Here is a 26,306-nt window from a genome sequence, read left to right on the forward strand (position 1 = left end):
TGGTGACACATGGCTAGGATATGCTCCACAAATCTGATTGGCCGCTGCGACTTCCGCTATTAGAAAACTACCCTGCTTCTTCATCTCCTGATGGCTCCACTTGGCGTGTGGCCGCATAGTCAGCCGAAGATGGACCAAAGAAGCAGGCATAGAAGACAGGTAAGGCCGCCTCTGTGACCAGACCATTATGATCCGGCTGATAGAAAGCTAGTGTAAACATGCAAAGCATTGATTCATAGGAAATATAACCCACCGTGAGGACTGCTTGTGAGAGGCTTCAAAGCAGGTTTGGATTCGTTCTCCAAAGATCGGTCAAACTCTGGTAAAAGTTGCCTTTTGATGGGTGGCTCTCCTGTGTGTAAAATATGTTTAATGGGTTAATAGCTGATGTACAAAATGAGTAATTTATTTCAGGTTTGATAACACACACATTATAAATGTAAAAATATTAAGAAAAAAAGGTGAGTTTGAAGTCAGCAGCTTTGACCATGGTAAACTGCTGACAGCACTAAGAGGAGCTTTAATCCCCAGGAGTAGTGAATATATAAAGTTTTATTCTGCCACATTCTGCTCCTGGAAGTGCCCACCAGGTGGAGCTTCACTGGGAACTGCTCTCTGCATTGAGCAGCTTTACCTCCGCTCAGCTGTACTAGTCTTCTGGTTGGATGGTACAGCTGTCACTCAGAGCAGAAGGGAGGGGCTGTGAAGCAGATCAAGGCAGAGAGCACTTCACTGTAAGGCCACTGGCAGAACATGGGAGGTTTTTTCACAAGGAAAAATTGCAACGTACTACAATACCAGAAAAGTGTATGAGACAACACTAATCTCATGTGCACTTTGCAGATTTCTTATGTGCGGAAATTGACCTGCTGAGCGGATTTCTAAATAAATTACATGTCAATCATAATTGTGTTTTTCGCTGCGGATTTCACCCTTTTCAATGGAAGGGTGAGATCTGCGGCAAAACCACATCTAATCTGCGCCAAAAACCGCAATTATACAGATTTTGGTGTGGATATGCTGCACAAAACGCACATAAATCTGAACGGAAATTTGTGCAGATGGTGTCCAGGTGGGCTAAAGATCTGCAAGAAATCTGCACTATTTATTGTGTTTTTTTTGTGCGGTCTTCTGTTTATATTAACAACCCCACTGAAGTCTGCTAAAAACCACTCTACAGAATCGCACAAACAATTGATATGCTGCAGATTTTAAAATCCACACAACAGGTCAATTTCTGCACCTAGGAAAAACAGCAAAGTGTACATGAGTTGTCAAATCTCATTCACTTTGCTGGTAATGTATTATGCTGCAGTTTTCTGCACAAAATCTGCCCAGATCGTGAGCACCTGTGGGTGCAGAAATTGTCAGAATAAGGTTTCATAGTCACAAAACTTCACATGGTAAAAGCTCCACAAAAAGTATGTTTGTAAACAATAAAGGAGATGGTTCTTCGTTCAGCTGATCATCAGGGGTGCCTAGAGTCCGGCCCTCAGTGATCTTAAGAATAGGTGATCAAGATCGAAGTCCCAGAAAACCCCTTTAACATCTTAGGGTACTTTCACACTAGCGTTAAAGTTTTCCGGTATTGAGTTCCGTTACAGGGGCTCAATACCGAAAAAAAACGTTTTATCCTAATGCATTCTGAATGGAGAGCAATCCGTTGAGTATGCATCAGGATGTCTTCAGTTCATTCACTCTTATGGTATCTGGCCAGAGAAAATACCGCAGCATGCTGCGGTATTTTCTCTTGCCAAAATTCCGGAACATTTGCCGGAATGCCATTTGCATATGGATTTCCGTATCTGGCAGAAACTGCCTGCCGGAATCCTCTAATGCAAGTGTGAAAGTACCTTTAAACATTAGTCACATTGAAACATAAAGCATAATGAAATCACATACCGCGTCCCATTCCATCATCGGACCGAAACCTTTTTCCATTTCTAATATTTGGAAGTTTGTCTGGACACAAAAATAAACCATCGGCTTTTAATTCAGCATCTGTCAGATCTTCATCATCCATGAATGCTTTCGCGCTTTCTGCTGCTTCAATCTCGATCTCATTTTCTGGAGTATGAGATGATGTAAAATACAAATGTGTTGATCCGGCACCGTAGAGGGGTGTTGAGTGTTTTACTAAACCTGGCGGTGGAACGCTACTACTACAGGAAGACTTAGTTGAAGTCGTTTTCTTTCCCTCAACAGTGTTCTTCTGTCTGTGGTCAAGCTTGGTGACAGAGACTTTGAGATGCTGTTTGTTCAGTAAGGGATTAAGTGTATGAATTCTTGCAGAGTCTTGATTTTCATTAAGATTACCTTCTAAATTTTCATTTGTATCAAACTCTTCAAAAAAGGATTTAACTTTTTGCAGTGCATCTTCTGAAACGCATACTTGCTTCCCGCTAGCAGTGCTAAATCCAAATGAGTTTTTTGTGAGCACATTAGAGGAATGTTGTATCTCAGATGGTTCAGGCTCCTTGTTTTCTCTTAGGGATACTTTTGCGGCAGATGTTGATATAGGATTAGGTTGCATATCTACAGTGGCATCATGCTGGGATGAGCAGTGGTTATCTACTTCAGAAAATATTTCTCGTACCCTCTTCAACGACTCCTTGGACACAGTCACCGTTTTACCGCCAGCTGTGCTAAAACATGGCGTCTTGGGTACACAACCATCTTCCACCACTGGCTCTCTAGTGTTGTTTCCGCACTCGTTACCTTCAGAAGAAGAAAAGTTGCTCACAGAAGACCTTGTCTTACTTGTTTGACACATGCTGGCTACAGAGAAGCCTCCAGTTTCTTCTCTTTGGTTTATATTCTTTGTTGTATTGTCCTGTGAAGAGTTTGCTGGATCTATTTTTTCATCAGCATCTGCAAAAAGCAGCTTTGCCTTTTGGAGTGAATCATGCGAGACTGTCACAGTCTTTCCGCTTGCTGTGTTGAATCCTACAGAAAGCGAGGCGACGCCTTGGGCATTTACTTGCATAGTATTGTCAGGATTTTTACTAGAGAAATCCATCATTTCTGCTTTTTCCTTGACATTTTCTTGGAGAGGCTGGTCTACCTGTCCATCATCTAAATCAGCAAACATCTCTCTAGCTTTCTGTAAAGCCTTACTTGACAAATGAACATGACTGCCACTAGCTGTGCTGAAAAATGCCATCTTTCTGTTGGAGGTCTCTTGCTGAGGAAAACACATGCTTGTATCCACTCCTTTGGGATCAGTAGTACATTGATCCAAAGCTGGTTTTAGACTACTGGATGCATTACTGATTGGAAGGCATTGGTTAGGCTCTAGGGTGTCTTCCTTTCTAGTCAGGCTCTTAGTAGATTGATATGTAAGCCCTGTGTCTGATACAGTATCAACAGTAGCAGCAAACATCTGTCTTGCTTTCTGGACGGAACTTAGAGACACTGCTACGGCTCTACCACTTGCCGTACTGAAACCTAATGGAGGAAAGGTAGATTTGGGATTTTTCCTCTCAATTTGGTTGACTGAAGAACCACGTTTTCCCTCGTCTAGCGGGAGGTTGTCATCTATATTGCTAAACATCCCTTGAGCTTTCCTCAAAGAGTCTTCAGAGAGCAGAATAGATTTCCCACCAGCAGTGCTTAAAGACATTACACTCATTTCAGGAATTTCATGTTCACCTGAAGAAGTCTTATTAGACATCTCTTTGTTGGGGAGATTTTCTAGGGGTGGTAAATCTGCCAATATTTCAGAGCAGACGTCTGCTGTGACTTGATTAACCAAAGGTTTATTTCTTCGGACTTGTGCTATGCTTTGACTAGATGGATTTCTTTGTCCAACATCTAAATCATTGGGTTCTCCAAGGTCAGAAAATAGTTCTCGTGCTTTCTGGAGACATTTTTGAGATACACCTATAAATTTACCATTTGCAGTGCTAAAACCTGGTTGGGGAAAGTTAAACGTGGTTTCTTTTACTAGCACAGACTTGTTCTTTAAGTCAAGCAAACCACCCGAATTTACTGTAGGTTCTCTCGAGACAATTCCTGTTTGTTGATCTCCTACATGAACATCATCTACGTCAGAAAACACCTTGTAAGCCCTTTTTAAACCCTCTTCAGACAACTGAAGAGATTTGCCACTTGCAGTACTGAACAATGACCTGTTTGATATTAGATTATCTTGCCAAAGAGGACTTGACTCTCTTCTTAACACATGCAATTTCTGGTTTTCTTCCTGAGGAGGGCCATCCAAAATGACTTTGGGCACTTTGCTTTCTTTACTGGAAACCTCTGGACCATGGTAAGACCTTGGCCCATGTGTTTCCTTTTCTGCAAAGGTGTTATTAGCCTGAGGTGCATTTGTTAACAAACCCGAGGGTCCGTGGACTGGGGGTGTTCTGCAGTGATCCTCACCTGGGTCAGACAAATCCAATATATCACTGAACATAGTTCTCGCTTTATCTAAAGTAGCTTTGTTAATATTAATTGCTTTGCCTTTTCCAGTAGCAAACCCAACTGGCATCGTAGACAAGCCTGAAGCGGAAGCAGAGTTTTCATAGCTACTTGAAGCAATGTCACAATTTTGCACACCCTCAACTAGTAATGAAAGACTTCTCTCACTACTCGGTCTCTCCCTTCTTGGTTGTAATTTAGTGGCATGGTTTTCCTTGCTCTTACAACCATCTTCTTGATTACTGTAGAATTCAATATCTGAAAAGTATTTCTCTTTGGACTGGGCAAGCTTTGGTGAAGTGGTAGCTTGCATTGTATTTGACACATTACTAACAGACTGTGTAGCAGTCCTGTCATTAGCTGTAAGGTGTGGACCACTGACAGTTTGGGGCCTAGGTGAACAGTGTAGATCTTGCGCAGTCTTGGTCATTTTCCCCTCTGCCTTTTCTTCTAAATCACTAAACATCTCTATTGCTTTGACTAAATCTTCATCAGTAATGTTAACAGATTTACCGCTGGTAAATCCACTAACGGTTCCATCCCCACGTTTGAAGCCCACATTATTATCTGTGATGTTGCAAGCATTTGTCTTAATGTCGCTTTTGTTTTCAGGTTCTGATAGGACACACAAAACGTTGCCTTCTAGATTTCCTTCTCCAGTAGCAAAGCTATCGTTGAAGTCCACATCTTCCCAGACATCTGACGTGTTGAGCTTCTGAGACTCGCTGATGCTCTTCTTTGGATTTTGCATATTTTCATGATCTAATCCAAGCAGATTTAGCTTCTTGACCTGTGTAAAGTCAAACTGACTGCCTGCATTCTCTAAAATAGAAGAAAGTTCATTGATTTCAGCTTTTTGGCTTTCTGTAAAGACGTCGTATAAGTGAGATTCTATTCCTTGCAAGTTCAATACCTGCATAGAATTTTCCTTAAAGCCTATGTCTCCTATCGACTTGCTGTCTAAACAGGGCTGCTTGCGGGTATTTGCTGCTACTTCAGTTTTGTTTTCTTCCTTTATATCTTCATGTGATACCTCAGGTAAGTTCCTAGAAGCGTTAGGTTCAACGCTGCCAGTCATTTCATCGTGTTCCAGCTTTATGTCCGTTGTGGTCTGGTCATGAGTATTATTTGTTTTACATCTTTTGCTTGGGGTTTGACAGATTTCCTGTAATAAAACATTTACTTTAGCAGTTCTACTTTCTGGGACCATTTCCTTAGGTGATGCTCTGTGGAATTCCATATGTGTCATTGTATCATCAGTTCTGTCCATCAAATTCAAAGAGTTTTTGTCTCCAGTCACAACTTTAGCAGGGTTTGAAATGGGCAGAGCTTCATCTTCTTTTAAGAGAAGTTCGGCTTTTCTTAGATTATCTTCTGAAATGTCTATTTTTTTATTTGATGCCGTTTTAAAGCCTACAAAACTTAGCATTTTTATTTCTGCTGGTAAATCAAGTGACCTGTTAGCGGATTTAGACTCTGCTTTTCCAGGGTGCAGAGTACTGCAAATGGAATCACACTCCTTTCTTGAGGTATAAGGATCCTCGTGTACGCTATGGTCACGTGTCACAGAGTCTAAGACCCTGGCTTTGGTATTACTGTGAGCCACCATCCCTTCCGAGTGTTGTGATGCCTCATATTCTATCTGTGAAATGCTCTCCGATTTTGCCACTTGGAGCTCTGTGCAATTACCAGCAACTGAGGACACAGCTGATTTCACCCCAGAGGTTGCAGTTGGATCTGTCTGCGTGATATTTAAGAAAGCCTCTTCTTCCAAGATTTCTTGGAAACCCACACTGTTATCTTTAAAGTCATCGTCCTTTTCAACTTGCTTTATTTCTGGCAGGGGCGATGCAGCATTCTTTAAATCCAACGATCCTGGGGTGGTAAAATAATTCAGAGATTAAATTTCATAGTTTACTGTAAAATTCAGATTTAGAAACTAGTAAACAGGATCCCCACAACTACTACAATCGGTGACCTTATTCACTGTGAGCCTAACAGACAAGAAAAGAGAAATGGTCAAACAAACTATGGAACATATTCCAGCTGCGCTGGCTCCAGGAAGATCCCCGGAAGCTTGGATTCGATGATAAGTAAACCTTTTTTACTTATTCTGTACACTTAATAACAATTATATGGAGTAAATAAAAAAGGTCCATTTATTATCAAATCTGAGCTTTCTGGGATCTTGCCTACTGGACTTCCTTCTGGCTATTACCTGGATTGCAGGGCGCCCCTGATCTAATGACAAGCTTTCCAGGAGTTGTGTCTACACCAGAACTGGACAAAGTGAGCACCCAAGCTATTATTTTCTGGTGTCAATCTGTTCTTTCATTTGTACATACATACTGCGAGGCGCCTTTCCGCCAGTTTTTTCTTTTGCCTCAGCATAGGAAAAGGAGAATTGAGGGGGACAGAGTCACTTCAGTGCTCATGGATATTTAAATGGTCAGATCTCTATTAAGCTAAGGGTACGTTCACAGTTGTTCACAGGATGTCGGCCTGACAAAAACAGTTGGAAGGGCTTTTTTTGTCAACTGAAACCCAGCATTTATGCCGGAAAGCGTCCGGATCACCATCTGATCCCATTATAGGCAATGGGAATCCAGTGGTGAACTGGAGAAAACGGCAATGTTGGATTCAACAGGCTTCTATCTGCCAAAACAGCCTGTCAGATCCCTTACCGCAGATGATAATTTAACCGACAACGGTTAATTGTGCGGATCACAGCCCCCTGTAAGAGATCGGATGCTGCCAGGCAGCAGTCATGTACACAGTTCGTAGTATATTCTAACTTGAAGAGTCCCCATCACTATGGGAACGCCTCTGTGTTAGAATATACTGTCGGAACTGAGTTTTCACGAAGTGAAAACTCAGCTCTGAAAAAGCTTTTATGCAGACGGATCTTCGGATCCGTCTGTATGAAAGTAGCCTACGGCCACGGATGACGGATGCGAATGTCAATCTTGTGTGCATCTGTGTTTTTTCACAGACCCATTGACTTGAATGGGTCCGTGAACCGTTGTCCGTAAAAAAAATAGGACAGGTCATATTTTTTGGACGGACAGGAAACACGGATCACGGATGAACAACGGTGCATTTTCCGAGTTTTCAACAGACCCACTGAAAGTCAATGGGTCCGCAGAAAATCACGGAAAACGGCACAACGGACACGGATGCACACAACGGTCGTGTGCATGAGGCCTGATGAAGAGGCCGGCGCCTCTTCATAACTCCGGCGGACCCACCACCAGCTTAGGGGTTTCAAAAACACCAGTCCTAATAAATGTGCCCCGTTGTTCTGATGCAATACTAGGGCTGACTTAATAGGACATCCCAATAGTGGTTGTCAATAACAGATGACCATTCTAATGTTAAAAGAATTAACAGTTAGAAGACATACTTTTGGACTGGGCATCGGGTGTTTCCAGGCCCTTTGAAGGTTCGCCGTGCAGAGTCGTATCCATCTTCTCAGTGGTTTCAGATTGCTGATAATCCATTTCAAGGCTGTACAAAAATCTGTTCTGCTTTTTCAGTGTAGATAGGATCAGTTTATGTTTCTGCTCTGCTATACTGCTGCTTTTCCAAGGAAAGTCACCTTCAGTTGCAAAGAATGAGAGATCACCTGAAATAAGAGGTTCGCTGTCACCTGCAGAATCATCAGGAAGTCGCTCTTCAGATTTCTCTTTGTGTTCCATATATTGCGAAGAGTTTAAAAGGCCATCTTGACCACACTTATTGGTCTCATTAGAAGCTTTTGATGTGTGCTCATCCCTGTGCAGCTGGGAATCATTACATGTTGAATTTTCCATTGTATTACTACTAGCGTCAATTTCAACAGCTACGTTTTCCTCTTGTGTTGTATCAGGGAGGTTCAGAGGAGTCCACTCATAAGATAAAGAGACCTCTCTCAAACAAGCCTTCTGCTCTAGTAATTTGCTAGGTATCTTAAGGTTCTCCGAAGTGAATGTTGTAGTTTGCTTCCTCAGTGTTTTCGATAAGTGAATCATTTTTTCCAGTCACGCTACTAAATAGTTTAATTTTTCTTTTTATTCGTCGGTCGACTTTTATTTTTCTCAATTCTGGTGGTTTTTCATTGGTAAAAAAGATTGACAAAACATCTTCCATTCCTTCAATTGCATTCTCAACCACTTGGCATGCTTCCCCATCTCCAACGGCATTCACAACGGTTTTCTTCTGCTGAGCCTTCAGATAGTCAGATGACTTTTCCATGTTTTCGTTAGTCATAGTTTTTGCTGTAAAGTAAGGAACACAATTAGGAGAGTAATAAAAAGTGCACCCATCGCTTCATTATCTTTCTATAAATAAATTGTACAACTGAAAATAATAAACTCTGGTGGCAGCGGTCATACGTTGAGATGACGAGACACTGGAGCCGGAAAACAGAGACCAGCATTGCTACTGCTGTTATATTATACCACTGTCAGCTGTTTGTCACGAGGGACATGACATCAATCATGTAGAAATGGGCCCAGATGTTGACATAAACATGAGCAAATCCCATAAAATCAATATTACGGCTAAAAGACAAAGTGAAAATAAAAACATATTTATGGAGTCCAATACTTAAAGGGGCAATCAAGGAAATAATACTGATGACCTATTAATGGGACAGTATAGAAGGACTCCTGTACTCCACTTTGAGTTTCAGTATAAAGCTTTTTTTTTGTGTGGTTCCAGTCAAAAAACGTTTTCGGCTGAAGCCTGTAATGGCTATCCGGATTACAGGCCTCAGCCTCCCGGACCACGTACCAAAGGGACATAGAGCCCAACAAGAAGCAGCATTTCCTGCTACCCACTGAGGGAATTCACCCCCATTCAGCTTTGCACCCCTTGCGACCACAATCCGGTTACACTGTAGAAGGCTATTCAGCCGAAAACGTTTTTTGACTGGAACCGCACAAAATGAAAGCTTTATACTGAAACTCAAAGTGGAGTACAGGAGTCCTTCTATATTGTATATATCTGGTTTGGGAACCATCTCCTAACACCCATGCTATCCAATTGGAGAACTATCCAACCCTATAACAACCTATTAATGGGACAGGTCATGAGTATCACATAGGTCTCCAAATCAGCTGTTTCGGGAAGCTGCGGTACACACCTGAGCTCTGGTGAGCACGGCAGACTCCCAGCGCTGTACATTATATCATGGCTATGTCTGATATTGCAGCTCAGCCCCATTGACTTGAATGGGGCTGAGCTGCAACTGGGCCATGTGACCGATGTACCGTGACATCTCATGGCCAAGGAAGAAGCTGACATACACTGACCTGTAATGACGTAAGAGACCAATCATTCCTTCAGGGATTACTTTACCCTGCTCACACAAAGAATCCCACCCTTTTGCACTGCAAAAATCAGTGCAGGGACAAAAACAGGAAAGCTATGGACCTGTCTCTGCACATTCACTACACACTTTCAATGCCCGTATAGTAAAAGACATGTTTGCCATCTTGGAAAGCTATGGGCCCCATGGATCCTTTATATTGGTACTCGTGGACAGGTCAAGGTAAGCCTGCGGCAAAGAAGTCGTTTCTTATCTCAGTGTATGTCATTCCTGAAATGTAGTATGCACAAAGCGGACAACCCCAAGTCTTTGAAACTCCCACTTCTTAACAACGTACTCACCAAACTTTGTGCTGTCCCTGTCCGTCTTTGTGTCAGGGGCTGCTGAAGAAACAGCTTCTGCAACATTATTCTTCTTGGAGAAGAGACTGTGCACAATCTATAAGTTATAAAGTAGGGATTCCAGAGAGGTGCTGGTTAAAAATATATTAGATAAATTGCAACACTTAGTAAAATAGTAAAAAGGTTAAATACACAAAATAAAAATAAAGACTCATCTGGTGAGAACGCCCTGGTTCCAGCGCCACAACTCCAGTCCCCGCCGCAGCAGGTGTGTGACTTAACATCTACATGTATGCTACCACTGCCGGCCAATTGGCCTCAGTGATGACGAGTGCAGGAATGGCACGTGACAGCTGAAGCTCATCGGTCACATTATGTTCCTGCCGTGTCACCAGGGAGGCGATTGATTAGTGGGACAACCCCATCAACAATATAACTGCTAAAAGACATATCAATTATTATACAGTTTTACTCACCAGTACATCTTCTCTGTCATATTTCCTCAGTTTACAAACTTCTTCTTTAGCTTGCGCTACAAAACAGCAAAGCCAAAAGGTTGTGAAATAAGATGAGACCTCATATGACTGGCACAGAAGTGCAGTATAAGGAGCAGGACTGTACAGCTGACAGACAGTTGATCTTTTGTGCTTCTCTACACATAAACATGTTAGCAATTTATATATATGTTTTTATTTCCTGCTTCTCAAATTGTATGTACATAATACACAGAACTGCGCAGATAATACCGTCGCATCAGTCCCTTCCCTCAGTGAGCCTCACAATCCTAATCACACACACATTCATGTTCTCAGTATACAGGACTAGCACGGAGCTCGCCAGCTTGTGAAGCGACATTGGGAAATCCTCAAGCAGGATAAAATTATAGGGGGAAAATTACCCCCTTTTCCAACTTTTATATTCAAAAAAGGCACAAAATTTGGGTAATTTAATTGCTCCCTCTATCATTAAAAATAGAATTAGAAACCCAAAATCCCCAAAAAGCAGAAATGATAGAGTCGGTTTCTTCCCCTGTAAGGTATGTAAAGCATGCAATCTTGCAAGACAGACTGAGCCATTAAAAGCAATAGAGACTGTACATAATACCCATAAAATAGAGCATTATCTTACATGCCATAGCAAGGGTGTCATTTATTTCATAAAATGCCCCTGTTCAAAACTCTATGTGGATAGGACAAGAAGGACATTATTGATTAGAAGTAGGAGAACATATCAGAAATATAAATAAAAAGTTCGATGGTCATCCACTTTCACGTCATTACAAAGAAAAACACAGGGGGAGGTTTGAAGGGTCAAAATCTGGAGCATTGGAACAAGTTATACCAGACTCCAGAGGAGGGGACTTCATTAAATTGATGTAAAAAAACTAAACAAGATGGATTTACAAGTTAAATACGCTGGCACCTGTAGGTCTTAATCATGAAATTGAACTTTTTGCGTTTCCCTGAAGAATACTTGGATAAATATATACTTATACACTGGACATAGAAAGTATATATTGAGATGGGGCAATTAGAATGGTGGAAATAGAGAAAGTAAACAGACAGCCTTGCTATTGAGAGTAGCGGTGAGAACAGGATGAGTAACCATGGAAACGGACGCCTATTTATTCATCAGCAGGCGGGGCCAAGACTATCCCTGAGGAAGGAACTCGATAGTTCCGAAACGCGTTGGTGTTTTGGTCCAAGCAGGTACCTGTACCTAGTGTGACATCACACAGAAGATTCCTTTCCTGGATTACTACCGCGGCTTCCCTTGCGCGCGAGCGTCACCGGCCGGGACCACGCGCGCTGAGAGTAGAAGCTGAAGACTGACGTACCTTATAGCAAGACAGCACCATCATCCCCAAGAGGAACATCAGCAGACCACACAAACAGGCAAGCGATCCATCTTTGTGGTTTTTCAGCTTACCATTCAGGTTATTACTACTAGCGGCACTACAGTATAAGGGGGACTGTATATCGTAATAACCTCACTTCACTACACTGCATTTTTCAGCGCGGGTCGAACATTCTACTTTTCTCATTTATAAAAGCAAAAATGGTGCTGCATATATAAATCTAAAATGTATTAGAGGTCACAATAACTGTATAATACACCAAAATAATTTATATATACAAAAATTATATACAATATTTCAAAATAATTCATAATAAACATCAAACAAAAAAATAGCTTTTAAACACAATAAATCAGAGCACTAGATGTGAACTAGGGTCCAAGGAGTAATATTTAAAGTGCCGGTGCAGGGCCGATGCATCAGCACTACTCAGTGGACTGTCATGACTATGCGCTGGATTGGAAACTCCATACACCGGTACAGAAGGCTGGTAACACTGCTTATCATCTGTTTTGAAGCACATCGCCCCGATCCTTTCACTGCGCAGTCACCAACTACACAAAGTGAGACTACTGAACAGAGGGAGGCTTCTGGACACCTACAGTACAATTGCATAGTATAACCACGTCTATAGTCATCAACTAGCATAACCACTGCCTCCATACATCGGATTACTTAGTAGGCAGGAAACTTCATTGGCAAATATGGCCTATTAGTGACTGCTTAGTACCTGGAAAATAACTGGACTATCGCTGTACTAGTTGTATAACTATATCTAAAGAACATCATCATTATTCGATTTCAGGAAATGTAGGCATTATTTAGATTTTTTTTGTATATAGGGATTGTTTTGTTTATTATATGTCTGTGGTGACCTCTAATACATTTTAGATTCTTTATTTTTTTTCTTCAGTGTAATTTTTTATTGAGAGTACAGCATAGGAATCCAACATATCAGTATACATCGGCATGTACATGTTTACATAATACAATATATTGCAATTTTGTTTTCCTGCTACACACTCAAACACTTTTTTTCTTTTATTTGACATGTTTGGAGATCATACTTTACACTGGATCTATTAATACACCAACAACCCTAAACTCCGGCCCCCCCCCCCCCCCCCTCTATAATTGAACGATGAGACAACCATCCCTGTAAATTGAGTCCTTACATTGCTTCTAGATGTAGAACCCATCCAATATCATTGACCACGTTAAGAGCATTCACATGGCTTCTTAGAGAATCAATGCAGTATTCTGTCACGTCGTGGATCCCAAACAATTCAAAGAACGTCTTTGTTTTATTAGTAATAAAATGGCTCAGGTATTTTACTTCAAAAACTAGGTTTTTACCCTCTAATCGTTTCATTTCCCTTTACTTTGCAGGTTTGGTTTCTAAATTTTTTGTCATATTTTCCTAAACTGCCTGAGTAATACGTTCGTCCAAAAAAGCCAATCCTACGTTTGTTTGTTTCTGACAGATACCAAAGGTGTCTCTTAGCAACTGTGAGAGCACTTTTTTTTATGTCTGCATCTGGGTAAATGCTAAGAAGCTGGAGCATATCCAAATCATTCTTTGGAACCCATCGACCTACAATTGCCTTGTGCAAAAAGCGAACATACATGAGGCTGACAAAATGTAAAACCTGTTAAATTCCTTTCAATTCTCGTTGAGGAATATTCAACTGTTTAGTGAAGAGGACAATTTGAAGTGCATATATTGCCTTTGCCATCCACCTTGCTTGATGCAGAGCCCCTGGGGTCCTGAAACTGAAGTCGTTTTTAGACCAACCTCCTAGGCACAGGAGTGAGAGTTGTAATAAAAGTGATCAATGTGTGCAACCCCTAAATGTTATCCAATCTTCTTGGATCTTCTGAGACTCGGGGCGTAAGCAAAGTCATGAAAATCACATCTTTGGAAAAATGAAACACCGTAATGTACACTCTGTGTTTCCTGAATGACATTAAAACATGTAGAATAACCTCAGCGTAACATCTACCTGACCATACTGAACATGTACTTACAACTACATTAGTGCCATATGAAGACATTCATAAAGTGTCAAGATTTGTCTACTTCCAATTTCTTACCAATGATCACAGTCGGAGAGGGTGGTGTAGCTAAGGAACTTGACCAGGACATCTCAGGATCTGCTTCTACACCTAGACTTTCTGATATACACCTCGAGCTTTGGTCCTTGAAAATAACCCCAAAAAAAAAGTTGGTGATAAGTGCTGTTTGAGGTCAAGCATGCTACTTAAAAGATGTATTGTAAGTAACGATATTCAGGACATACTGTCCCCCCTTTCGCAGCTGCCCATAGGAGAGGAAAATGGAAATTGTTCTCAGCTGTTTCCTTAACCCCTTAAAGGGATTCTGTCACCTCCCCTAAGCCAAAAAACGATTTTAAAGCAGCCATGAAGCACAGCTTACCTGGATTAGGCTGTGCTCTTTTATCTTGAAATCCGTCCAGCAGTTACTGCAAAAAACGACTTTTATTGATATGTAAATGTGTCCTGAAGGTGCCCAGAGGGGCGTTTTGTTCTTCTTAGAGAGCCCAGTACCACCCCTCTTACAGTGCCCAGCCCGCCTTCCTTGTACTGTCTATCCGCCCCCAGCCTGCCACAGCCTCTCCTCCCCCTCCCTCACGCCGAACGAACTCTCGCACAGGCGCAGTACCCACTGAGGGCTGCGCCTGTGCGATCAGCAGGAGACTGAGGGCAGGAGCTTCATCCTCGTCACTGGGCATGCGCCGAGCCCAGTGACGTCCGATGCTCGCTCTTCCCTCAGTCAGCAGGGAAGAGTGAGCATCGGACGTCACTGGGCTCGGCGCATGCCCAGTGACGAGGATGAAGCTCCTGCCCTCAGTCTCCTGCTGATCGCACAGGCGCAGCCCTCAGTGGGTACTGCGCCTGTGCGAGAGTTCGTTCGGCGTGAGGGAGGGGGAGGAGAGGCTGTGGCAGGCTGGGGGCGGATAGACAGTACAAGGAAGGCGGGCTGGGCACTGAAAGAGGGGCGGTACTGGGCTCTCTAAGAAGAACAAAACGCCCCTCTGGGCACCTTCAGGACACATTTACATATCAATAAAAGTCGTTTTTTGCAGTAACTGCTGGACGGATTTCAAGATAAAAGAGCACAGCCTAATCCAGGTAAGCTGTGCTTCATGGCTGCTTTAAAATCGTTTTTTGGCTTATGGGAGGTGACAGAATCCCTTTAAGGATCGGGCTAATTTTTACCTTAAGGGCCAGGCCATTTTTTGCAAATCTGACCAGTGTCACTTTAGGTGTTAATAACTTTTAAACGCTTTTACTTATTTAGGCCATTCTGAGATAGTTTTCTCGTCACATATTGTACTTCAGGACAGTGGTAAAATTAAGTAAAACATTTCCAAATTTCAATTTCTCTACTTTTAAAATAGATAATACCTCAAAAAATTGTTTTTACTTTACATTCCCTATATATCTACTTCATGTTTGGATCATTTTGTACATTTACATTTTTGGGGATGTTAGAAGGCTTAGAAGTTTAGAAGCAAATCTTGAAATTTTTTAGAAAATTTCCGAAACCCACTTTTTAAGGACCAGTTCAGGTCTGAAGTCACTTTATGAAGCTTACATAATAGAAACCACCCAAAAATTAGTATTAATGGAAAATGGAGATGAAATTTCAGAATTTCACTTTTTTGGCAGATTTTCAATTTTAATCATTTTCTTTCCGCAAAGCAAGGGTTAACAGCCAAACAAAACTTAATATTTATTGCCCTGATTCTGTAGTTTACATAAATACCCCATATGTGGTCATAAACTGCTGTACGGGCACACGGCAGGGCGCAGAAGGAAAGGAACACCATATGGTTTTTGGAAGGCAGATTTTGCTGGACAGGTTTTTTGACACCATGTCCCATTTGAAGCACCCCTAGAGTAGAAACTCCATAAAAGTGACCCATTTTGGAAAGGTGCCAGTTTTTTGGGTACCATTTTAGGGTACGTATGATTTTTGGTTGCTCTATATTACACTTTTTGTGAGGCAAAGTAACAAAAAATAGAAATTCTGAAATGTTATCTCCATTTGCCATTAACTCTTGTGGAAAACCTAAAGGGCAAACAAAGTTTGTAAAATCGGTTTTAAATACCTTGAAGGATGTAGTTTCTAAAATGGGGTCACTTTTATTGGAGTTTCTACTCTAGGGGTGCATCGGGGGGGCTTTAAATGGGACATGGTGTCAAAAAACCAGTCCGGCAAAAACTGCCTTCCAAAAACCGTATGGCATTCCTTTCCTTCTGTGCCCTGCCGTGTGCCCGTACAGCAGTTTACGACCACATATAGGGCGTTTCTGTAAACAACAAAATCAGGGCAATAAATATTCAGTTTTGTTTGGCTGTTAACACTTGCTTTGTTACTGGAAAAAATGGATTAAAATATAAAATTTGCCTAAAAATAGCTGTTTTGGCATCGTTTTTATTTTTTATTGTTTACAACGTTCATCCGACAGATTAGATCATGTGCTATTTTTATAGAGCAGGTTCTTACTGACACTGGGATACCTAATATGTTAACTTTTTTTAATTTATTAAAGTTTTACACAATAATATCACTTTTGACACAAAAAAAATCATTTTAATGTCTCCATAGTCTGAGATCCATAGCTTTAAATTTTTTGGGCGATTGTCTTAGGTAAGGGCTCAGTATTTGCGGGATGAGATGACGGTTAGATTGGTACTATTTTAGGCGGCATGCGCCTTTTTGACCGCTTGCTATTACACTTTTTGTGATGTAAGGTGACAAAAAATTTGACACTGTTTTTATTTTATTTTTTTAACGGTGTTCACCTGAGGGGTTAAGTCATGTGGTATTTTTATAGAGCAGGTTCTTACGGACGCGGCGATGCCTAATATGTATACGTTTTTTCCCATAACTCGGACAACCCCTTTAAGTCATAAATAAAAAAATAGGAAAAAAAAATAAAAATGAATGGGTCCGCATCCTATCTGCACAAAAACCGGAAAGGACATGGAAACAAACAACGTTCGTGTGCATGTAGCCTAATACTGTACAGGCAAAGGGAATGAAATCTGACAAATTTGTTTTTTTCCCATGCTGAAATTGACCTGTTGTGTGTATTTAGAAATCCGCAGCATGTCAATTGTGGGATTTTTTGTGTGCGGATTTTAAGGATCTGCAGCAAGTCTGCAACTAAAAACACAAGTAACACATGCAGATTTTGGTGCAGAAACCTCCCCATCTTGTACTGTAACATTGGGCACAGGACCTCTGTTCACCCAATAGGTGGGTATTAAAATGGCATATCCTGGAGACAGGAGGAAGCATTTTGAACCTCAGTAAAAAAAAACACGTGCATAAACGCTGACCACATCTATGCAGCGGTCGTAGCCTTTAGGAAGTAATTACAAATATTTTAATTGAAAACTCCTTGTAAATGAGAAATAAAGTTCAAAAGGGTTTGTGGACAATGTGAAAACAGAAGAAACTTTACAAAACTATTTCCAATAATCAATGACAGTTAAAGGGGTTGTCCCAGAAAAGACATTTCTCATGTCTCCACAGGAAAGGTGGTAAATATATGATCGATGGGGGCCCCACCATTGTGAGCCGTGATGATCACTAGTTGTGTTGAGCGAGCTTCAGAAGCTTCATCCGAAGTCGCTTTGTTCAAAACTTCTGAATAATACTGTATGGGGTTCAGTCTCCGTACAGTATTAGAATGTATGGGCTCCGAAGAGCCGAAGTTAGTTATTTGCGAAGTCGCGCATGACTTTGTTGAATAACTTCCGTAACTGATTTTTTAAGTGGAAAGGCACTTCAAAACTTGAAACTGAACTCGGCTGCTGATCCAACTAGTACCTCGGAGCCAAAGCTCGCTTCGCTCAACGCTAATCACTAATAGGGTCCGAGTCCCCAGTTGCTTCTGAGCAGGTGTTTGGAAGAGCAGCTGTGCTGCTCATGCGCAATGATGCTTCATTCAAAGTCTATGGGGCTGGATCAGCTGACATCCGCAGATCCACATGCCAATCATATAATCCATGGATTTCCCAAATCCACCAAAGCAGCTCTCAGTATTCTGGCTCAGGGAGGAGAGTCCCAAGCTGACCTTCTGCCCTAAGGTCCAGTTCCCACAGGTTTTTTTTGGAGCTCATTTGAGCGTTTCTGCACCAAAATCAGTTCCACAAATGCCTTGAAACAGCCTACCATTCAATTCAATGGGAAGCAGCACTCACTTGCTTTTATTTTTGCATATGGAAAAAAGCAGCAGCAGCTATCTTGCAGAAGACTCTGTTCTGAATCTCCCATTGAAATGAATGAGAAGCGTAAAAAAAAAAAAAAAAAAATATCAAAGCATTTCTATGTACAGTTTCTGTGTACACAAAAAAAAACCCACGCAGAAAATGCAGTTTTGTACCAAATTAAACACCCTTTGGTTAGAAAAAGCAGGTAAATAAATGCATCAAAAACGACATTAAAAAAAAATGCGCTGAATTTTGTAGGTTAATTTTCAAAACCTGTGGTGTGAACATACCTTAAGGCTCCATTCAGACGTCCGTAGTGCATTGCGGAATCGGAATACACCCCGGCCGACACCCCCAAAGAAATGGCTATTCTTGTCCGCAATTGCGGACAAGAATAGGACATGCTCTATTTTCTTGCAGAGCTGCCGACCGGAAGATCGGGGCGTACTCTCCACATCTCTTCCGGCCCCATAGAGAATGAATGGGTCCGCACCCGTTCCGAATAATTACGGAACGGATGTGGCCCCATTCTACGGACGTGTGAATGGACCCTAATAGGGCAATTGGAAAGAGGTTCCTGTCATGAGACAACCCCTTTAACTGTGAAAAACAAAAGTAGGTGTAAGGTATGTACTTACCCTGATTAACTGAGGTGTGCACAATAAACTATCAGACATATCTGAAAGAAATAAAAGTTTCTACACTGAGCACATAGCGGAGACATTGAGGCATTCAGCCCGTGCGCCATCTTTTTGTAGCTCGTTACAAATGTGCACCAATTGTATTTTGTTGCCAAAATAAACACATTTACTACTTACCAAACTTTCGATCTTGCCGCGGCGTTGTGTGCAGGTATTTTCCATCCCCAAAGGGGGCCTTAAACAACTGCTTCATGACAACAGGGCTGAAATCATAAGTAAGAGGACAGTGATTGGCCGATCTCACAAAATGTAATGGATATGGGAATTCTGCTCTGCTGATTGTACAATTCATACACAAGAAATAAGAAATTTACGGAGTAAAGGACCAGTAAATACAGTTGCAAGAAAAAGTATGTGAACCCCTGGATTTAATAACTGGTTGAACCTCTATTGGCAGCAATAACTTCAACCAAACGTTTCCTGTAGTTGCAGATCAGACGTGCACAACAGTCAGGAGTAATTCTTGACCATTCCTCTTTACAGAACTGTTTCAGTTCAGCAATATTCTTGGGATGTCTGGTGTGAATCGCTTTCTTGAGGTCATGCCACAGCATCTCAATCGGGTTGAGGTCAGGACTCTGACTGGGCCACTCCAGAAGGCGTATTTTCTTCTGTTTACGCTGGGTTCAGACCTGAGCGTTCTGAAAGGAGCGCTCTGTATGCGCGATTGTACCGGCGTTTGCAATCGCGCATACAGAGACAAGCGAACGCCCATTGTCGCGCATTCCCGAAAGTCTATGTACGGGAACGCGCAACAAGACGCCCCAAAGAAGCTCATGTACTTCTCGGGGCGTCGGGCGTTTTACAGCGAGATCGTACGCGCTGTAAAACGCCCAGGTGTGAACCCAGCCTTAAGCCATTCTGTTGTTGATTTACTTCTATGCCTTGGGTCGTTGTCCTGTTGCAACACCCATCTTCTGTTGAGCTTCAGCTGGTGGACAGATGGCCTTAAGTTCTCCTGCAAAATGTCTTGATAAACTTGGGAATTCATTTTTCCTTAGATGATAGCAATCCGTCCAGGCCCTGATGCAGAAAAGCAGCCCCAAACCATGATGCCCCCACCACCATACTTCACAGTTGGGGTGAGGTTTTGATGCTGGTGTGCTGTGCCTCTTTTTCTCCACACATAGTGTTGTGTGTTTCTTCCAAACAACTCAACTTTGGTTTCATCTGTCCACAGAATATTTTGCCAGTACTGCTGTGGAACATCCAGGTGCTCTTGTGCAAACTGTAAACGTGCAGCAATGTTTTTTTTTGGACAGCAGTGGCTTCCTCTGTGGTATCCCCCCATGAACTCCATTCTTGTTTAGAGTTTTCGTATCATAGATTCGCTAACAGGGATGTTAGCATATGCCAGAGACTTTTGTAAGTCTTTAGCTGACACTCTAGGATTCTTCTTCACCTCATTGAGCAGTCTGTGCTGTGCTCTTGCAGTCATCTTTACAGGACGGCCACTCCTAGGGAGAGTAGCAGCAGTGCTGAACTTTCACCATTTATAGACAATTTGTCTTACCGTGGACTGATGAACAGCAAGGCTTTTGGAGATACTTTTATAACCCTTTCCAGCTTTATGCAAGTCAGCAATTCTTAATCGTAGGTCTTCTGAGAGCTCTTTTGTGCGAGGCATCATTCACATCAGGCAATGCTTCTTGTGAAAAGCAAACCCAGAACTGGTGTGTGTTTTATAGGGCAGGGCAGCTGTAACCAACACCTCCAATCTCATCTCATTGATTGGACTCCAGTTGGCTGACACCTCACTCCAATTAGCTCTTGGAGATGTCATTATTCTAGGGGTTCACATACTTTTTTTCACCTGCACTCTGAACGTTTACATGGTGTGTTCAATAAAAACATGGTAACAGTTAATTCTTTGTGTGTTATTAGATTAAGCAGACTGTGATTGTCTATTGATGTGACTTAGATGATAATCAGATCACATTTTATGACCAATTTGTGCAGAAATCCATATCATTCCAAAGGGTTCACATACTTTTTCTTGCAACGCTATGTATAATCGCAGGCAAGCAGCCACACGGCTAGCTAAATAAAAGTCCATATCTTACCTGTCAGCTAAATATCTACTTGAAGTGCCAAAGGTTTCATTAGGTGGTATTGCAGAAGTATCCGGGCTCAGCTCTGTCGCCAAAACATTTCTAAAAAAAAATTCTGGGGGGAGGGGGGAGAGAAAAAAAACAATCAATCTATAAATAAATACACACATTATTCCCATTTTCATTTTTGAATGTTAGATTTTTCCTCCCCACCTTCCAAGAGCCATAACTTTTTCAATTTTCCATTCACATATGAGAGCTTATTCTGTTTTGTATTTTTTATGGCACTATTTAATTTACCATGCCTTGTATTGAAAAACAGGAAAGAAAATAAAAATAAATCCGCAATGATTTTAGAGGTTTGATATTACGGCGTTCACTGTGCGCTATAAACGAGGTGACGTCCTTATTCTGTACGATTACGGGGATACCAACTTTGTATAGTATTATTTTGTTTTACTATTTACTTGGATGCAGACCCATTCACTTCAATGGGGCCGCAAAAGATGCGGACAGCACTCCGTGTGCTGTCTGCATCCGTTGCTCCGTTCTTTGGTCCACCCCCAAAAAATAATAATAACCTGTCCTATTCTTGTCCGTTTTGGCGGACAAGATTAGGCAGTTATATTAATGGCTGTCTGTGCCGTTCCGCAAATTGCGGAACACACGCGGACGCCATCCGTGTTTTGCGTACTGCAAAAAATACACAACGGTTGTGTGCATGTAGCCATAGCTGTATGAGGTTTTGTTTTTTTATGGTACCATTTTTGGGGAACGTACGACTTTTTATTCAAATTTTTAGTAAATTCTTTTTTTTTGGGGGGGCGGCAAGGGGACCAAAAAATGGCGAATCATAATATCAGGAATTTATGACATATCATGTGGGTGGGTGCAGCCTTTTACCTGTAGATGCTGGTTTGTTTTATTGCCAACAGTAGTAGAAAATCTTACCCGCTGAGACGTGACTTTTCTCATGATCTTTTGTCGGTGACCGGAAGAGGGGGGAGCATAAACTCTGCTCTCTGAAAATAGACGGGGTGGACTCTAACTGGCTGCAGAGAGACCGCTTGTGCTGCGGGGTCTTGAAGAGACTGGTATCCTGCCGGCCTCCTCTCTTCTCCTCATCCTCATGTAGCCTGGGCTGAAGACGTATGGCCTCTCTGGTCAGTTCCTCGAACCAGTTTACATTTATCTGTCCCAAGTCTGTAAGGAAGGACTCCGGATTAAAACATTTAAAAAAAATTAAAGCATGACAAATGCAAATTAAATGAAATGCAACCCTGTAGTCCTATCCAGACAGAAACCGATGTATTGTTTATTCAATGGAACCTAAATTCATCTGTCATACGACTGTGACTGGTGTGTGAGAGCGCCAACAATTTCTAAATCAAAGGGGCACTCAGCACGCTCATACCCCTTCAAGTACCTCAGATATTGATGACGATGACCAATGGTGTCCGGGGGTTAACAGAAGTATCCAGCCAGGATAGATCTGGTGAACTCCGGCAGGCTGCCCTCTGTTGGAACAGCCCGTTATACGAAGGTGTAAACCTACCCTTGGGGAAGGCCTTGTCCTTCACTGTATGCGGTGTATTTAGATCAGGCAGCAGGGCAGCGCGGCTTCATGCTCCATTACTAGCTATCGTGTGATCACTGGGGGGGCTGGGTGAGCAGGAAAAGGGGGGCAATAAACTTTATATCTACTTACATCAAAACTATGTAAATGCTATTTAAAAAAATAAAATAAAAGGTGGAAAAAAGGTGAAAACCAGACCTTTTTTTCCACCTCTATAGAAAAAAAAAAAAAAAATGGCATCAAAATAAAGCCTCATCTGTCACCGCAAAAAGTAATGCAAAATGCTGCATCAATGAGAGTCTATGGGACTGAAGGATGCCTCCGAGTGCTGTACTCTGCAGTCAGTCCCATAGACTATTGAGGGCAGCAATGCGGCACTTGATGGCTGCTTTATTCAAACTCTTCTTCGCTGCCATCAAGCAATGAGGAGGAATGGGGGAATCGGGACCCTTGTTCTAGTCATTGGCGGACCCTTGTTCTATCCCGATACCCCTTTTAGGGTTCCTACACACAGTTTTGGCACTGGTGCCTGACGTGATCAGTGTTTTTTTTTTGCACGCCTAGCAGCTTTTTAGAGAAAAGTATTTGCCCCCTGGTAATGTCACTTCCTCTTTAGGGCTGTTTATTTTTGAAGTAGCAGAAGAAACCAATGGAGGTCATGGGAGAAAAATTCCCAAAAATGTTGATATGAAAAAACAAACAAACTGATCCAAACAAATTGACCCAAAAGTACAGTAGAAAAAAAAACAACTAAAAAACACCCAATTGTCCTTAGTGTACGCAACATTTCATATAATGTATTTTAATGGGACACAAAAACATATTATATGAAGTGTCGCCAAACCCTAATGTTTCCCACAAACTTTCATGCAACATTTGGAGCTGGTGTTTTTGTTTTTTTTTTACCACAAAATGCAGCAAAAAAAAAAATATATTTATGCAAAATCCTACAAAAATCCTGAGCGTGACATCAGCGTAAGGCTGAATGCACACAGCCGTGAGTGGTCCGTGGTAACACGGCCTGGATTCCGGCTGAGAGCAGGCGCGCACGGCGTCATTGTTTGCTATGACGCCGTGCGCTTCATGCCGCCGCTGCACTACAGTAACAGACTGTACCTCAGGCTATGGTGAAATCTGTGTCAGAGACTCTGTCAGGAAACATCCGTTAGGGCTCATTCAGACGACCGTATGAACGGGTCTACATCGGTTCTGCGGACCCATTCATTTCAATGGGTCGGCAAAAAATGCGGATAGCACACCGCATGCTGTCCGCATCGGTAGTTCCGTTCCGCGGCCCCACCAAAAAGACAGAGCATGTCCTGTTCCTGTCCACAATCGCGGACATGCAGACCACAAAACACTACGGCCGTCTGAATGCAGCCTTATTTAGATCATTTCTGTGTCTTTGTGGGAATAGCTGGAGCTTTTTATTTTTCAATTATAGCATAAAGGTATGAAAAAATATTTAGGCTCATGTCACAGGTTTTTGTGCCGTTTTGTGTATATTTTTTGCCGCATTGTGTTTTATTTTTTATAACAGAAAAAAATGTAAAGAAAAAAAAATAACTTTTCATTCAAAAACATTTTAATAGCACAAGGTGCAAAAAAAATACATTTTAAGTTAGACCTCCTTTCTGTTTGGGTCATTTTAATACAGGGAATATGTCGCTTATAGTGGACGAGGCTAGAAGCTGTAGTTTTGGCTAGTGGCGGGGTCCTTTTATATATATATATTTTTTTGTTGTTGTTTTTTTTGATTATTATAAGATTCCACAAAATATCTGGACTAAATAACACAGCATGCAGCAATGTTTTTTGTTTTTTCTTTGCGGCCCATATGCGAAACCATTAATTTCAATGGGGCGGCAAAAAAACTGAAATGCATTCTGTATCCGTATGTCTGCACGTTCGTTCCACAAAGAAATAGAACGTGTCCGTTTTGTGGACAAGGGCAGGCATTGTTACAATGGATCTGCAAAACACTGATGTAACCCTTTTTTTCTTTTTGCAGATCCGTGTTTTGTGGACCGAAAAATACATATGTTCACTTGCACGAGCCCTTAGACTTATTTTTTTAGTCGCATTTACTACTAAAATGCTCCCGTTTAGGAGGGGTTTGCACCTCTTTTGTCTGGTTTGATTTCTTTTAGAAAACGAATGTTTTTTTTTTTGCCTTTTTATGTATGTGTGGCTTATTTTACATCCGATTGAGTTGCAAAAACAGTCTAATTTCTGTTTCACTCCAGGGCCGTCGTATTTTTCTACGCAAACGACCAACAGACGAAGCCAACACACCAGGCTAAAGACAGACAAGCTTGGTAAATGTGCCCCAATGTCGGGTGCCAGTCAGTGTCATATGATGGATCAGGTAATTACATATTTTTTTTTTTCCTTGTCTCTGTTACGAGAATAGAGCAGAAAAACTGAAAATCCGGCACAGGTGTGAATGTGGCCCAAGATTTACTGACATGTGATATAAACTCTGGTGGCTGCCCAAAGACTCATCACAACCAGCACAATCATCACACAGGGGTCATTTATCAAACTGGTGTAAAGTAGAACTGGCTTAGTTGTCCCCAGCAACCAATTAGATTCCACCTTTCATTTTTCACAGCTCCTTTGGAAAATGAAAGTTGAAATCTGATTGGTTGCTGGGGACAACTAAGCCAGTTCTACTCCACACCACTTACATACAGATCCCCGTGTTGCCTTCTGTCCCGTATATTGGATATAAACACCTGAGTGGCCGCAGTGCGCCTGGAACAGCTGGAAGAAGACAGAGGTGGCGGGCTGTACGGACGCCATGTCACCGCAGTCCTGCAGAGCCGCCTTCCATGTCACTGAATTCCAGTTCAACTTCCCGCTGCTACAGTACACCCCCGCCTCACAGCCGCAGCGGCCACGAACCCAGCCTATCATATCACGGCTCTGAGAAGTCTCCGCCCATTTTATGAATGAAACGACTGTTGTCATTGGCTGAAGAGCCGCGGAGTTCTCCACTGGAACTACTAGGAAACTACATTTCCCACAATGCTGCTCCCGGACCGGGGTGCGGTGGCGGTGATTTCGCTGTTTGTGTAGATGAATGCTGCTAGGAGGACGGTACAGGCAGGGCGCTCATGTCCTAGGGCTGGCATGTGACCCGTAAGCTTGTGGTACAGGTCTCCACAATGATGGAGGCTGGGTGCCGCAGCAAGATTACAGACAGGGTATTCTATCTATATATGGGGGTGGGACAGGACCGGGTGTAGACATAGTATAATGCCCCTATTAGTGAATTTACATTTTTTATTAAGCAGAAGATATTTTCATAAAAAAAAAAAAAAAATTGTAATAAAAATAAGTCTCCCTCTGCCTCACCCGCTTTATCAGACTTCTGTGCTTCATAAATGTGGGGCTCTTTCTGACTATCATATTTTTCCCAAAATAAAGTAAAAAAATTGTAAAAAAAATAGGGAAAAAAATAAAAGTAGACATTAGGTATCGTCGTGTCCGTATAGACCGGCTCTATAAAAATATCACATGACCTAACCCCTCAGGTGAACACCGTCAAAAAAATAAAATTAAAACTGTGATAAAAAAACATTTTTTTCTCACCTTACATCACTAAAAGTGCAACACCAAGCGATCAAAAAGGCATATGCCCCCCATAATAGTACCAATCTAACTGTCAACCGGCAAAAAATGATCCCCTACCTAAGACAATCGCCCGGAAAAAAATGGAGACATTAACCCCTTAGGGACACAGCCTTTTTACACCTTAGGACCAGGCCATTTTTTGAAAATCTGACCAGTGT

At 41.9% G+C, this 26,306-nt stretch overlaps 1 protein-coding gene across 1 annotated transcript in view; it reads right to left on the reverse strand.

Moving 5' to 3' along the window:
• BRCA2 (BRCA2 DNA repair associated) overlaps positions 1-25,369 on the reverse strand; it is a 56,777-nt gene extending 31,408 nt beyond the window's left edge. The window contains 12 exon segments of the mRNA XM_044284022.1: positions 254-352; positions 1,903-6,297; positions 7,826-8,424; positions 8,426-8,678; positions 10,075-10,171; positions 10,551-10,606; positions 14,027-14,132; positions 18,820-18,860; positions 19,000-19,085; positions 20,946-21,048; positions 21,885-22,136; positions 25,248-25,369. Of these exon segments, the coding sequence (XP_044139957.1) occupies positions 254-352; positions 1,903-6,297; positions 7,826-8,424; positions 8,426-8,678; positions 10,075-10,171; positions 10,551-10,606; positions 14,027-14,132; positions 18,820-18,860; positions 19,000-19,085; positions 20,946-21,048; positions 21,885-22,136; positions 25,248-25,314 (6,154 nt within the window). The 5' untranslated portion in view covers positions 25,315-25,369.
• Positions 25,370-26,306: the final 937 nt, after the last annotated feature.

Source organism: Bufo gargarizans, chromosome 3 (assembly GCF_014858855.1).
Source record: "Bufo gargarizans isolate SCDJY-AF-19 chromosome 3, ASM1485885v1, whole genome shotgun sequence".
Classification (NCBI taxonomy): Eukaryota; Metazoa; Chordata; class Amphibia; order Anura; family Bufonidae; genus Bufo; species Bufo gargarizans.